Raw genomic sequence first — 15,826 nt, forward strand, 5'->3', positions numbered from 1 at the left:
CACTGCAGGTCGCAGCACAGCTGGGACCGACCACTTTCCACCTGGCAGATGGTTCACACTGGCATGCCAGTCGCCTCTGACGGGTGGCGCCACCTTCTCTGTCTGGCCAACCCACTGCCTTGGATCTCCTCGCCACAGATATGGTCTGGGATCCTCCTGGTGAACAGGAAGAGACTCCAGCGGGACAACCCGGTGGGTTGGCTGTGCCATCTGAGCCGGTGCTGCCAGAAGCTCATCCTGTCAGGGCCCGCCAGAGGCCCTCGTACCTCCAGGACTACATCACAGACTTTTGAAGCTTAGATACATAGCCCATGAAGTGGCAGAATAATCCACGGGGCTACGGAGGTAAACTGGTGGTCCACCCAGTTTACCTAGGCGGGTTGTGTTAATGTGTTAATGTATTACTTATTTTGATCGCCTTATCTTTTCACGGTACTTGATTGTTTACAGGTTTAAAAGAGGGGGGAGGTAAATGTGGTGTATGGTCACGTCGTGTGACGTCATCCGGCGTTGGGTATTTGTAGGCGCTGTTTTAGCCTGTGGGATGATGGGAAATGTATGCCAATAAAGTGTTCATTCATTGAAGCCACGACGTTGTCTGGACCCTTATTGTGGACATAATAATACCGTAAGTCTAAAGCTGTTTTCACATATATTTGGGTCGGGCCAAAGGCAGCTGCACCGGTAAAAAAGATACAATGTTTCAATTTTCAACTAACACGGTCCTTTTCACATATGCTTTTCATGACCGCGCAGAGTGGCCACTCTAAACAAGGGAAGTGTGGGGTATCCATGACAACCAGGCGGAATTTGGCGTAAAACCAAAACAGCAGCCTTGCTAATGGCAAACACTGCAGGGCTCACAAGTCTCAAGCATTGAGCGTAACAGTAACGCATTTCGGTCTTTTGTCACGCACTCACGCCACACATGTATTTCTCATGCTGAAAAAAAAAAATACCGGTAAATTTGTCTGGTGCGCCGCTGCTATGGAACCGCAAAGAATCAAACACGTGTGCAAGCCTGTCACTTACCTGTCAATCAAAAAAGGAAAGGAGTGGACTAAAATCACGCAACAACCAGTGGAAAAAAAAGCATTGTTATCACGCGAGTCTGCCAGAGAGTGAGCGGCAGAGACTTTCTTCTTTCTGCATTTTTACATGCAATCAACTTTTTCCGGGATTGGGCTGATTACGGGTGCCTGTGTGGTTCATGGCACAGTATCTGGACTTCACACATCTGCCGCGCCGCATCCAAGGTCGACCCAAGCCGCTCCGAGATCCCCCCATTCAGCCGCTTGCAGAGCGGGCGAGTTAGAGCGACAACTGGAGCGAGTGGCACTTTCACACCAATCCAGTCGCGCCGTGCTCCGTCCAAAAACTCTGTTAGGTCGAGCTAAAGTGGGTAGGTGTGAAAACACCCAAAGTCAATAGGTGTATGTCAGTCGATCTAGAAATGCTAACCACAGTTATAAATCAAATTTGATTAGTGTCTTGTTTCATATTATCACACACCAGCAGATGAATAATTTAGATGAATGTAGCATTTCTGGTTTGTTATTTAGTCAGTCAAGTGTCCATTTATTTCATCAGTCATATAAGCAGTTTTATATTAAATAATTGAACATGAATCCTAAAGTTCTATTAAAGCTATAGTGCGTAACTTCGGTCGCCCTCTAGCGGAATTCTGCGTTATTACAACAATAAAGCCGGCGCTTCCATATGATGTACGCTCGGGTGTCCCCAGTGCCCCCCCCCCCCCCCCCCTCCCCCCAATCTGCCACGGTGATTCGCATTTCCACAGCGAAAATCACAGTTGGAAACGGTTTTTATTCTGCGTGAATAAGGACAGCTGGTGAAAAAAAAAGATGGATTCTTTCGAAGAGGTAATTATTGTTTTCTTTTTTTTGCCACAGAAATGTAAATAGCTTATTAAAACGGGAGACAAGGTGCCTGCTAATTTGTAACTGACAGGTTAGTGGATGAAAAGACCCAGTGGTAGTCAGCAGAAATCATTTGTTGTCCGTTGGTCTCCAGTAGCTGCTTCTTGATGAAAAACGAAGTGTTACACACAAAGTACAGTGTTTCCTGCAGGAAAAGAGTTTGGCGGCGGGGGGGTGGGGGGTAGCGTGTGGTGTTGCTGCTAACGCCGCTGGCTGCTAACGCCGCTAATGCTGCTAATGCTGCCGGTGTTCGCCGTCTGAGAGGTTTTTTTTTTTCCCCCTCTCCGTTGTCCGGGTGCTGCAAAACTTAGCGCGGGCGGGGCGCCCGGACTGAACCCTGAAGTCGCATGTGGCTTCCTCGGTCTGCCTGACACTGTGAGCTGAGCCTGTTGCGATGAGACCCTCCATGCGTCCTCCCCCTCCCTTCTTGTTGTGACGTAAAATGCGTAATTTCCTGCTCGCCAGCGCGGGAATGTCGCCGGTCGACACGCAAAGCAATAATTATATATACTGAAAAGTCCCGCGACATGTTAGAGGAGCCAATCGGCTTAATCTGCATTTTGTCATCTCCACTAGTAGTGGCTTGGCTAAAACGTTCATAGACATTTAAAAGTTACGCACTATAGCTTTAAGAGGGGATCAAAATTCTTTGATAGATTGAAACACATTTTTTTAAGTGACGCAATACTTACTTTACCTAGTGAGGTACTTTGAAAATATTGTAACTCAGTTACTAACTCAGTTACTGAACATGAGGAGAGTGCGCGTTTGGATGACTTGGCTCATTCATCTGCGACTGTCCAAGATGGAATTTTTCCTTTTCCTGTGACTGTGTACCATCTCGGATTTGGGACTGACCCCGCAGGCGCCACATGTTTCAGACTCCTGCTGCATATGGCGGCTTGTTCTTGGACTTTCCCACGTCACGTACTCCGCCACAGTCCGCAACAAAAGATTAAACATGTTTCATATATTGAACCATCGTTTCAGACATTGTCAGAAAGCTTGATACTGTGGTGCATTGATTCTGTATCATTTCCTAAAGCCATGCACCAGTCAGTTTGCCTTCGCTGTTCTTTGTGAATGAGGGTACAGCTGTGGCTAAAAGCACGCGCTAGCACGCACAGCTGTCGGCTGCTGCATCCGAAACACCCCGGCGGAGCGAGTTCGTCCGTGTGAAGGGGGTGTAAGCTCCAGTTCCTTTCAAAAAATATCATTTTCAGTTTCAAATGGGAGGCCTACAGTGGCTGGCCTTGAGTTCTGGACTAAGCTCCATCTAGCATTGCCATAAGTTTACATAAAGTTGGTACTGAACATGATTGGAAACATGCATTTGTTTTCAGCGCAGTTTCTTACATTTCTCCCAGTGGAATGAGAGGCAAATAGACGCTGATAATGACATGCAACCTTAATTAATGCATTTCCTAATTAGAAGGCGTCCTTGTTATTTGAGGAGATGGATAAGGAGAGTCGATTCTTTACTTCAGACAGATCGGAGGTGGAGACAGTTGGCGGCTGGATGGACGTGGTTATCATGTGAAGCCACACAGCTCAAGACACAACAGGTGAAGCAAACACGAGCTGTAATATCTGGCATGTTTGAATGATCCGGAACACATTTAAATGTTTACAAAGAATATGGGTCTTTGGTTTTGCGATCATCGGTGTCCAGGTGTTTGCTCGACTGTTTGGACTGATGAGTGAAAGGAGTGCCTGGATAGGAATGAATTGTTTTTCTCTTTCGCAGACTGGAGAGGTGTAATGCTTCGTGGAGCCGGGCCTTTCCAATGAGGATCAGCTATGTCAAACTCTTCTGCCATCATTCATCCTCCAGGCTTCTACATCATTGGTTTTCAGACATTTCCTAACATCAGCGTCTATATCATCTTCCTAGCTGTGGTCTATATGGCTACTCTGGTGTTCAATGCTTTCTTAATGTATATAATTGCCATTGATCACTGCTTACACACTCCAAAATTTCTGGCTGTTTTCAACCTTGCATTAGTGGACATAATCCTCAACACGACCACCATTCCCAGCATGATTAAAGTCTTCTTTGTGAAAGATAATTTTATTCCATTCAACCTATGTCTCGTGCAAATGTATTTCTACTATTCCTTCGTGTCCATGGAGTCGTATTCACTTGCCATACTCGCCTACGACCGAATGGTTGCAATATGTCTCCCTCTGCGCCAGAACATGCTGAACACAGTGCGGATCATGTCGTGCCTTGTCGCCCTGTGCTGGGTGTACAGTCTGGGGAGGCTCGTGTACAGCGTGTCCATCATGACTGAACTCTCCTTCTGTGATTCTGTCAGAGTCTTCAGTTATTTTTGCGACTATGCACCGGTGTTCAGACTGGCCTGTAATGACAACTCGAGGCAGTGGTCCGTAGCCTCCACGTCCAGCATGGTGAACCTGCTGCTCCCCTTTTTTTTCACGGTCCTGTCCTACATCAGTATCTTGACGGCTGTGTTCAGGATGAAATCAGTGGGGAGTCGTATAAAAGCTCTCGCAACTTGCATTGAACACCTCATCCTTGTTGTTATATTTTATGTCCCTTTATTCAGCATCTTCTTGATTGGGCTTTATTTTCAGGGCATTGACCCGGACCAGCGTGTGCTCAGCCTGTCGCTGGCCTCTTGTATCCCACCGTGTGTCAATCCTATCGTGTATTCTTTAAAAACCAAAGAAATTAAAAACAGAGCGATGGCGCTTTTCCGCAGAATGAAAACAAGTCCTTGACAATTTCCGAATGTGCAGTGGAATCAGGGAATTGTGTATTTACATGTGAAAATGGAATCTGTCCCTACTGGAAAGGAGCGTGAGTTAATGTGATGCCCCGAGAAGTCACTGAAAGACAACTGCACGAGCACGTCTGTGTGAAATTCTTCACGGTGGAAGAGAAACACCCCGGATGACTTATTCCTAAAGATCAGCATTTGAAGAGGTTATGAAGAATCCACACACACACACTCACAGCCATTTCTCTCCACTATCTGAATAAGTGCAACTGAGATTGATGAGTCTGTTTGGACAGTAAAAACTATGTTTTATTGATTCCATTAACTATTATTCTCCTGTGATGGCTGCATACACTTGACTCGCTGAAGTAATTTCATTTTGATTAACTATGACCTGTAAAATATTTGCAGATTTTCTCTTAGAAACTGATATTCCATCTGTGCATGTATACCTGAAATTAAACTTACTTGCATTGACACAGTTATCTATTAACTTGCTTACCTGTGCCTGGTTTGCTTTATTTTTCTGGCTTAAGTCAGCAAGTGAAAATGTTACTATCAAGCTGTTGGTGCTGAGGAAACATGATGTTTCTCCTATATATTCATTGCGTGTTGTTTTAATATAATTTCATTTCAAGCTTTATTCCGCTAACTAAAATTTTGAAGTCAATCGGAGACTTGACAGGACCGGGGTAATGTGGGATGTTCTGGGCGTACCTGTCAGGAGTCTGGCTGCAGAGTTTTGTGTGGTTTCGAGTTTGTTAAGAACAGTTGTGTTAAAACAAGTAAAAAGAGAATTACAATAGTCCAAACAGGATGAAATAAAAGCATGAATAATCAGTTCAAGTTCAGACTTGGACATTTTTCTGACCTTAGAGATATGAACTCTTGAACTGAAGTCCTCCCTATAATTAGATTGTGAGGTCAATCAGAATGCAATATAGTAAATGCTGGAGTGGATCTGTTTCTCTCAGAGGGCATTACATTTGGATCTGATAGTCCAAGGCAGTCTATCCTAGTCTGTCTGTGAAGTTGTTGTCTCTATACCTTAAATAAAGTGTAACCATATCTTAAAATAAAGCACTGCTTTGCACTTCAGTTGCAATTCTGTAACACACTTGCTCCTGCACACTATACACCATTTGATACATAGGACACTTTGTTCACAAATGAAATCTCAGGGTAGCACTGGGAAAACACATTTATTCAAAATACAACACACAGTGGTTAACTGAAAATACTTAGACACACACTTGAATACACTGACTTTTAAAACTGAACACCAACCAGCTCCAAAAAGAACTCATCTTAGACATTTTTTAGAGAACTTTGCAAGCAATGTAGGCAGAGAGAGCTCGAGGCAGAGGAAGAGGAAGACAGAGAGAGAGGAGGACGTGGTCCATGAGGCCATGTGAGGACCGGGCGCTCACATGGCAGGAGGTGGAGCATGTCATGAACCACGGCCTGATTCGGAGGGAAGCTTTGCACAGAGTTCACCCTCATCGAAACCGGTTCACAGTTTTCTCTATAATGAGGCCATTCTGACTGGAAAATAGTTGTGTCTTCAACTCACTACTCAGACTGCATCTGGGGTTCTGTTCCAAGTCACGTTACCGTAGTGCAGGGTGGCTAAAGCTCCTTTTCCAACAGAAGTGATTGTTTTGTGTACTTGCCCCCTTACTCGGCATTTCTAAATCCTACTGAGGATTTTTTTTTTCTGCGTGGAGATGGCCTGAATATGACGCCAACCACATGCCTGCATGCCTCTTCTGCAGGCTGTGGAACAAGCCTGGGGGTCACTGAGGTCAGGTCAGTCCGGGAATGGATTCAGCACACAAGGGGATGTTTTCCCCCATGCTGAGCAAGAGAAGACATTGCTGGTGATGTCGATGAGATCCTGTGGCGAGACGCCGACAGACTGCAGCATCCATAAGCCCACTTACACACAATTGTGTTTTTCTGTGTTTACAGTAGTGTATTATTGTTTTATTTTTGCTTGAATTGAATTTACATGAAATGAATATTACATTTTCTGGTTGCTGTGAAAATGTGCCTTCTATGAAACTGAATTAAAACAGGGAAAAATGAAGACGGTGGTGTTTTGTAGAATGTAGACATGTGTGTTGCTATCAGTAACTCTTTCCACGTTACCCCAACTTCATGCACATGTGGTGTGTATGTTTGGAACCCACATCCCTTTGTGAGCAAGTTTTCTCAGTAATGAGCATCAGTCAAACAAAGCTGCGCTCGAGGCTCACGCACAAGCACTTGAATAACGTCCTGAATTTGGCTGCCACTCAGGATGTCACTCCCGACATCGATGCACTCGCAAAATGTTAAAGATGCCGGGCTTCAGGAGTGAAATAAACAATGGGTAAGCCCACTTAAAATGTTGCTTCAGACACCTTGAATGGTTCAGTGAAAATAATTGTCTTGTGTGAAATATAAAGCAAATGAAGAGTGTGCAATTCAATGTAAAAACGCCGGTCACTCGAGTTTGTAAGTTTGTTCATACACAGCTTATATATTTCTATCAATAAATCTTGGAGACTACAAATCAGGGTGTAACTCAAACCTTCTGAATAGTTTCTACATTAGCTTTTGAGGGTTTTTTTGTCATCATCTATTTTCTGGATTTTCAAGTTAAAAGCTTGATTGAGCCTATCTTTAGCTTGTAGCTTCATGAGATCCGAGGTCATCTTGAGACACTTGATCTGAGCGTCTTTTTTGTTTCAGTTTTCAAGTGTGATTTTCGTCGATTCTCGCAGATTATCCTGAACAATCATCAGCTAAAGCTAGCAGTGCCTGCGCTCTTTCTGCAGCTCTTCCTGTCCCACCGCTGTCTTGGCCTTCATTTTCTCCTCTAAGGAGCAGCTCTTCTCCTCGGGGTTATCTTTAAATCTCCATCTATTTTCACTCTAGCAGATTAGTGAGCTTGTGCACTTTATTCTTCCCAGACTGATAGTTTCTGGTGGTCTTATCCAGCACTGTCTATAACACGCTGTTACCGCTGGGCAGAGCTTTCCTATTCAGGGCGTGAGCCTTGTTTCATTCTTCCTCAGTAAGAACTCCTTGCTTGGTGTCTATCTCCGTGATCTGGCTCCTCGGGGAAACAGTCTCTTGTTCTTTTGACAAACAACCGGACTCCAGTTATTCTACTTTTCCTTCGAAATTTTCTTTCTGCACACTGAGCTTTCTAAAGTCTTCTTCAAACACGATCTTGATTTTGGTTGGCATTTTGACTTCCCCCCTTGTATATTTTCATTTCTTTGTTTAGATTTCCAGCTCATCATAATGTTTGTGAAACTCCTCCTGCAGACTGAAGAGCTCCTCTTATCACTCCTGTAACAGCTGCTGTCAGGAGTCTGTTGGCGCTTGACAGTGTTTCTTTTCATGGTTGTCAATCTCCACAAAGCAAAGAAAAAAGAGAGTTTCTCTGTGAATTTTCTCACAGAGGATTGCGTGAAAATTCAAACAAAGAATGCCGTTAGAACAATGGGTGAGCATGAGCCAACCACCTTAGGCACAAGGGCAAGGTGGGGCTTCAGTGACACCCCAGCATGCCCAGGGGCAAACTGAATGCAGGAGGAGTGACTGAGAGTGCATGAATGTCACTAACATGCTTGGCAGAGGTCAAAGCCAGAAGCAGCCCTGCCTTCAGAGATAGGTGCTTCAAGCTAACTTCCTCCAGTGGTTCAAATGGAAAGCCCACTCAAAACCACTGCCAAGTCCCGTGGTAGCCGCCAGGCACACCTTCATTGTGAAAAATGCTTTTTGTTTGTCAATCCAGTACTGTAGGAATGATAAAACTACACTAGCAGTGCACTTTCCTCAAACACCCTCCACTTACAGCCATAAAGAGACCTAGTAGAGGGTGGTCTAGCAGCAATCCAACCAAAGAATGAAGGCAAGGCAACGTATTAGTCCATAAGAGATCAACGACAGTGGGTCACTGAGTCAATCAACCACAGTCACTGTCACTGGATAGTGAAATTCCCACTTATTACCATTGGTATTAAACATGGAATTACTCAGTTATTTGTAAAAAGGAAAAGATGGACAAGTGACGGTGCAGACATGACCTGCAGTGGACTTGAATTCGAGGTGGCTCGCAACTTCTGCTGGAGACAAATGAAAGCGTCTTCTCCACTGGACGAGGCATGAGGACAATTAAACAGGTGATTAAGGTCAGACAAAAGTTCAGGATTGTTTTCCATTAGATTCAGAAATCTCAAAAAGCTACAAGGCTCCTTTAAAATTGTTGAAAAAGCTACAGTTTATGTTATGATCATTTGAGACTTTAAAATAAACTGTGATATGCTTCAGCACCAACTCTTCATCAAACCAGATACGCTACACATCACATCCAATATCATCTGGTTTAATAAGAAGAGCATCTTTTTGATTGATTTTCAACCTTATTTCTCAATCCCTACAGATTCTCAAACAGTTCCAGAGGCCACTGGAAGCAATGCCCGCCATCTTCGCAACATTTTAACATGGCTCACTTTTGGAACCAGCACCTCTGTGAAAATTTGTTTTGCACTCCTAAAAATATCTTCACAGAGCATCGCCTCACTGTGCTTCATCAGCACAGGGCCAACCTCTTCCGTTTGTCTTGGAAATTTAGGAATGAGTGGAAGGACTGGGCTTTAAGAAGGTTTCACACCGTCCACAAACACCACCGACCGTTCAACAAAAAGTGGTTAAACCTTTGGACACACACACACCCACACAAAAACACACACCGCTATCCGTTTACCAAGCTGAGTCATGAGAGGATGTGGCGAACCAACCTGACCCCGTAGTGTGGGACAAGATTTCCAAGAACCTGAGTTCTGACAACGAAACACACACAAACACACACACACACACGCAGAAAAAAATATAGATATAGATATAGGTATATAGACAGATAGATAGATATACTGGCTAATTGCAGCCAATCAGAGAACTCAATTAGATCATAAAGTACTGGAGCGATGACCGTGTGTCAGTGGTCAATTCACTGAGAAGTCGTGGCACATGAGAGCCGCACCCTAGTTCTAACTCTCCCTCTGGGTCCAAGGTCCGCAGCATGCCTACTAGTCGCTCTTATGTGCAGCGCAAACTTCTCAAAGTCTTCTGTATGTCCATGTCTGATGTCTGGAGAATCCATAACATGTGTATTTTGTGAAGAGCCAGTTGGTGAGGTTGGTCAAACTTCTCAGAAAATGGTGCAATAGTGTCTGTATACGGTGTAGGTGAATGGAGGTATGAATCAGCAATGAGACGAGTGTCATCCAGGTTTAAATGGTCCATTATGATCTGAGTCTCGAACAGCTCTGTATTGTCTGATGCAAGCAGATTATTGAGGGCAATCTTTAATCGAGAAAACTCTCCTGGTCGTCTCATGGTGAGGCTAAGGATTGAGGGAGTCGCAAACCTCTGCAGGTTTTCGCTTGTGTAAGCAGGTAGAATTGATCAGTTGGGTCGGGTCTGTTCACAGCTGGACAGTTAGCCCTCTGAATCTGTGGTAAGAACCTCTGATCATCGTAGCCATAGGACGAGGCGACTCGAGAAGGAGGAGGGCCGTCTTGTCTGGTACTGCTCGCTCTGGTGGGAGGTGGTTGTGAGGATAAGGATACCTGTCGCTTTAACAATGTCAGCCCTGTCATCAGATAATCCAGCCTGTCGATCATTACATCCTGGGTACAGGGGTTGTTGGAAACAGGACATAGGCTACACTTTGTGGCCTTCGATCACCTTGGGGAGTAGAACCCTGTGCAGTATCATGTTGAGGAGGATTGGTCCAAGGTGTGATAGGCGGTGGTAAGTCTATTGGCTGGCTAACCTGCAAATCAGGGTCCCAGTTTGGTCTCCGTAGACAGATGTATAGATAACCCTTTGAAAGCAGTGCTCTGTAAATATTAAAAATATTGAACAGGAATCAGTGACACAAGACAACTTTCTTAACTTCTTACTGCATTAATGAATTGTTTTCTGCTATCTTATCTGTATCAAAGCAAAGAAAATCCACCAACAGCTTCAGCAGGTCGCTTTGGATCCTTTTCCAGTAGGGAAGCTGTCCACTGATCCACTGTATAACAACAGTTATCTTTGCTGTTAGAACTGGAGGCTCATGTCGATTCGATATAGATGAATAGATGCCTTCTCTAGGAGCTGGTACAGCCTGAATGGTAGGTAAATTTCTAGGCTGCACTGTGGCAATGGACCTGGGCAGACTCAAATTGTAGACTTCTCAACTCAACTCAACTTTATTTATACAGCACTTTAAAACAACTCCTGCTGGCCGAAGGCGCTGTACAAAGTCATAAATATAAGGGCAAGTACAAGAATAAAATGCAGTAAAAACAAAGCACACAAAAACAGCAGCAAAACAACAAAACCGAGACATTTGAAAAAAACATTTAAGAAAAACCAAGTGCAGAGTCTCAGGCTGAGTTAAAAGCCAGTGAATAAAAATGTGTTTTAAGATCTTTCCTAAAAATGGACCGCAAGGGGGCCTGTCTGATGCGCAGTGGCAGCTCATTCCACAGCTTGGGGGCCACAACGGAAAAAAGCTCTGTCCCCTCTGAGCTTAAGCTTGGACCTCGGCACCTCCAGGAGCAGATGATCAGCTGACCGGAGCCACCGAGCAGGAGTGTAGAGGTGAAGCAGCTCAGAGAGGTAAAGCGGGGCGAGACCATTCAGGGATTTAAAAACAAATAAAAGAAACTTAAAAAGGACTCTGAATGCAGGTACCCAGTGGAGGGAGGCCAGGGTGGGAGTCATGTGGTCCCTCTTATGTACTCCAGTTAGTAGCCACGCTGCAGCATCTTGGACCAACTGGAGACATGCAAGGGACGACTGGCTGACTCCAACATAAAGTGCATTACAGTAATCCAGTCGAGATGTAATGAAGGCATGGATTACTGTCTCACAGTGCTGACGTGGAAGAATGGATTTCACTTTGGCCAACTTCCTGAGGTGGAAGAAGCTGGACTTAACCGCTGCGCTTATCTGAGAATCTAGTTTAAAATCGCTGTCCATTTTAAAACCCACATTTAAAACAGTCGCCTTCACGTGTGGAGTCAAGGGGCCCAGGTCAGCAGGTGGAGGTTCACAGGAGTCACTGGGACCAAACACAATCACCTCTATCTTGTCCTCATTAAACTTTAGAAAGTTTAGGGCCATCCAGGGTTTTAAAATTTGAAGTGAAACGTGCAACTTATCCTTCTTCCACCTGTGTTCAGCTATTCCACACTCCCTCCGAGCTGCCCGAGTTCTCTCAGAGGGCATATTATAAAACAATATGCTTGTATTTTTGTTAGAGCTCTGAAATTTGGGGAAATAAAGGTAACTGGAAATAAGCATAAAAACTCACCCAGAGTGGGTTTTTTTTCCATCAATTTCTAAATTTCACATGATTATAGTGTCAGATTAACAAAATATAGAACTTTTTAGTGATCAATATAGGTTAAATACATAAAACTGTAACCATACACCTATTTAACTTCAAATATATTGCAATAAGATTCATGATATTGGATATAAATGGAGATCCATAAGACATTTCGATGCCTTTTTCAATTACGCTTCTTCAATTGTAGCTCTTCAGTGGCTAATCCTGAAAGCTCTGTGATCGTCTGTCCCTCTGGTGCTGCTGGACGTAATATGGAGGAAAGGTAACATGATACTCTGAAATATACAGACCAACAACTGATGAAGGCTGTTTACCAAGCAAAAGTCATGCTGATTTCAAATCGAAGTACAATAGGAAAGTACCTGAGGGGAAAACATCTTCAGTGATAGCTGAAGCAGTGGAGTATTTCATTCTATTTTCTTCATTAGACACATAATCAGAAACTGGTGTGTATCCACCGTTGTGGACATATAAGTTTTATATACTGTATATTTATATATAGCCTAAGTGACTCTCGGCCTGCATGCCGCCGTGATGTGTGTGTTCCGGGTTACTTGTTGTTACCATAAAGCCCTGGATTGTGGAAGCAGAAGCTTTCCCGTCTTCTTTCCTGCACTAAGTCGCCGCAGACGCTAAAGAAAAAAGACATCAGTATAATATTGAAATTAGGTTCAGTATGCCTTTAGTGCATTTATAGATACTCTATAAAATGTTTTTTCTATGACTAATAATAAAGTTGAAGCTGTTTTCAGCTGTTCTCCCAGGAGCTGAAGTCTGTGTTTTTTGTAAGTTCAGCCGTGACTGGAAAGAAGGAAAAGTCGCGCTTCCCTCTGTGAAAAATAGATGTGAGTGCAGTCCGACTGGGGCCGTCGTATCGAAAAAGTCAAGTTTGATTTAATGATTTCTTCAAAGTTTTCTTTCAGGAAAATGTCAACAAAGTTTTGTTTTATTTTTGAACAATTGAGTTTACACAATCTTTGTAGTCTAATTAACCCCCCCCCATCCCCAACAACACAGTATGGACAGTTCCAAACAGCTGTGCGTGATGATGAATTGATGATCAATAATAACATTTCTTTTAAACTATCAGATGACACATTTTTAGTTGGAGCCGTGTTGACAAGACATTCTTTTAAGGTGTTTTATTGATAATCAGGATGCTGTCCCCATCGTCTTCTCTTGGAGGGGTAGGGGTCGCAGCGGAGGTTATAGTTCAGTCTGGTGACTTCTTCTTGGAAGGACTGCAGTCACATGTCGAGTCACTGCACCTCACCCTCCTGTTGTTTTGAAGAGCTTTCACATGCACAAAACATTTCCCAAAATATCAATTTGTACGAGTATGTTCAAAAGACTGCATAATTATCAGAGGGATAAAGATCACACAAATATCTTCCTTCGGGCTCTGAATACTCCAAATCATCCAGTCACCTTGTTTTGGAGGAATGCGCTGCTTCCAGCAGCTGCTCCTCCCTCACATGGAGATGTTCACTGCTTGAACGGCAGCTGTCAGAGCCGGTGGTGCTGGAAACAGTTTCCTCCCCATCAGAGCACCAGCCACTGCAGGCATGCAGTCAACAGCAGATGACAGATGATGATAAAGAGGAATATCTGAACACACACTCTTACTAGCTGTGGAAGCTTTGTCCCTTGAGGTGGCTCATTGTAATAAACGGATGTTGAAGGATACCGGGTCAAACTTAGCGTTCCGGGTCTCTTCTGATGGAGTTTTATCAGGGAGAGAAAAATTAAGCAATTCAGCAAAAAAGCAAAACTTCTTCACAAACACATCTGTTTTCCATTAAACCTCACAAGCTTCGAAACAAGCTGACAGGTACTGCACTGAATCGGCTTGTTGCTGCCTAACTGAGTTTCAGCTGTGGCAACAACAAAGTGCCGGAGCATACATTCAAATCCTGTGGAGACCTGGAAAAGACAAACACAGGAAGGTGATTTTGGGTTAGTCTGATAAAGAAACTGAGAAGTGAGCTCACAGTGCAGATCCACAGGTTGCAGCTATGCAGAACAGATCTGGTTTACATACCTGTACCAAAGAGTCTGCAGAGTTTTCCCCATCCAGTCTTTGGCATTGTCCATTGATATTGATATTGATATTGATATTGATATTGGCCCCATCAATAAGGAATGACACAAATAGAAGCAAAGATGGATGGATGTAATTGTTGCTATGGAGTAATTTGCTTTACTCCAGAACCACCTATTTCATTTGCCCACTTGGTAATTAGCATCAAATATATGTGATTGTACTTCTCTTTCCTGAAAAAAAAAAAAAAACCCAGGCAAGATACTACAATTCTTTTTCTTGTTCTGATTCTTCTTCTTCTTCTTCTTCTTCTTCTTATGATGATGATGATTATTATTATTATTATTATTATTATTATTATTATTATTATTATTATTATTATTATTATTATTATTATCACCTTTGTTGTTGTTTATGTCGTTCTCTTTGAAATTTTGTTTATTTCCAAAGAAACGGAACATTTGTGCGATGGACGGAACCATTTAACGGTGACACGTTCGTCCTTCACTGACATGTGTCCTCCGCTTGTTTTGTTACGAAAGGTTTGGGAGTTTCACGGATTTAGTCTTTTCTTCGACTGAGACATCCACAGACATTAAAAGGTAACACCGCCAGAGACTGATGCCAAGGTTTGTGATGTTAGGTCTAATTTTTGATCATTTTACAGCGTTTTTCTTCGAACAATGCTACAGTACAGCTGATTATTTTAACGAAGTTTGACACTGTCGTTGCTGTTTTAGTGTTAATGTTATAGTTTCATCATAAGACACGATAAATAAATGTGGTGCTTAAATAGTAGTGAACTGCAGTTACATCTCAGCAACGATCAGACTACTGACTCTTAAATGACCACTTCCTGCTTGGCACTCTTCTTGCTGTCATTCACATCATAATGCTCATAATCATCACAGCTTAAGATTTCATCATGTTTGAAACACTGTAATTTATTTGTTGTTAGTGTGGAATTAATTGAAAATAAACCAGTCGTTAATGGTAATCAGATTGTTTTAATAATGCACCAGAAAGTGAAAAACAAACTCGTAGGAACTATTCCTCCATTAAAACAGTAGATTTAGGGGCGTTAATAGCTACAAGGTCTGACTAACAGGGGTTTAACCCAAAATGCTCATCAGTTTTGTTGTAGTAACAATCTATTATTTCCTGTCATTTGCAGACACCTGTTGGCGCAGTGTATTGATGAAGAATGGCAGCTGCTTCTCCCCATGACCGCAGCAGGAAGGACGATGAAGACGACCCCGTTGAGCAGATGATTTCCCGCACCGGCTGTGCCGAGCTGCACTACGCAGTGCAGGAGTGCATGGCCGAACACCAGGACTGGCGGGCGTGCCGGAACCAGGTCCAGACTTTCAAAGACTGCATGATGAGTTTCCAGAAAGCTCGGAAACAACAGCTGTTGAAGCAGCTGCCTACCTCGTCTCCCAGCTGAACCCAGGAGAGATACCTGCTCATCCATCCAGTGGGATGTGTTCAGAGAAACTATTTATGTGTTCATATTAAAATGAAAGTTTGTGCAGCAATGTACGTTCCTGAAATGAGTGATCAATTCTACCTATTAATAAGAGGTTTCTGTTTGTATGTTGTTTAAAAAAAAAAATGTATATAAACCAAGTGAAGTACTAAACTATTTGTCTTCATTTAAAAAAAGTTGGCATTAAAAATCTGAATTTTTAAATAA

General features: G+C 43.2%; 2 protein-coding genes across 4 annotated transcripts; both read left to right on the forward strand.

Annotated features, from left to right (window-relative positions):
* The first annotated feature begins 735 nt into the window (after window positions 1–735).
* LOC115395000 (olfactory receptor 1L4-like) lies at window positions 736–4,685 on the forward strand. The gene is made up of 2 exons (XM_030100339.1): window positions 736–757; window positions 3,739–4,685. Exons 1-2 carry the CDS (start codon window positions 736–738, stop codon window positions 4,683–4,685), a joined length of 969 nt encoding a protein of 322 aa, XP_029956199.1.
* A 9,937-nt stretch (window positions 4,686–14,622) lies between these two features.
* coa4 (cytochrome c oxidase assembly factor 4 homolog) lies at window positions 14,623–15,823 on the forward strand. Of its 3 annotated transcripts, none has more exons than XM_030101141.1 (2): window positions 14,623–14,732; window positions 15,305–15,823. In XM_030101141.1, exon 2 carries the CDS (start codon window positions 15,335–15,337, stop codon window positions 15,575–15,577), a length of 243 nt encoding a protein of 80 aa, XP_029957001.1. In that variant the 5' UTR covers window positions 14,623–14,732; window positions 15,305–15,334; the 3' UTR covers window positions 15,578–15,823. The 3 variants fall into 3 exon arrangements, with proteins under 3 accessions (XP_029957001.1, XP_029956999.1, XP_029957002.1); XM_030101139.1 differs by having other exon boundaries at window positions 14,625–14,759; XM_030101142.1 differs by having other exon boundaries at window positions 14,705–14,753; window positions 15,299–15,823.
* The last annotated feature ends 3 nt before the right edge of the window (window positions 15,824–15,826 follow it).

The sequence above is a fragment of the Salarias fasciatus genome, chromosome 10, assembly GCF_902148845.1.
Source record: "Salarias fasciatus chromosome 10, fSalaFa1.1, whole genome shotgun sequence".
In the NCBI taxonomy this organism is placed as follows: domain Eukaryota; kingdom Metazoa; phylum Chordata; class Actinopteri; order Blenniiformes; family Blenniidae; genus Salarias; species Salarias fasciatus.

Bases quoted from the DNA above. Each gene is read 5' to 3' on its own strand.
- coa4 (XM_030101141.1), top strand. From the start codon at position 15,335: ATGGCAGCTGCTTCTCCCCATGACCGCAGCAGGAAGGACGATGAAGAC.
- LOC115395000 (XM_030100339.1), top strand. From the start codon at position 736: ATGCTTTTCATGACCGCGCAGA. The intron at 758-3,738 runs GTGGCCACTCTA...AATGAGGATCAG, and splicing joins GCTTTTCATGACCGCGCAGA to CTATGTCAAACTCTTCTGCC.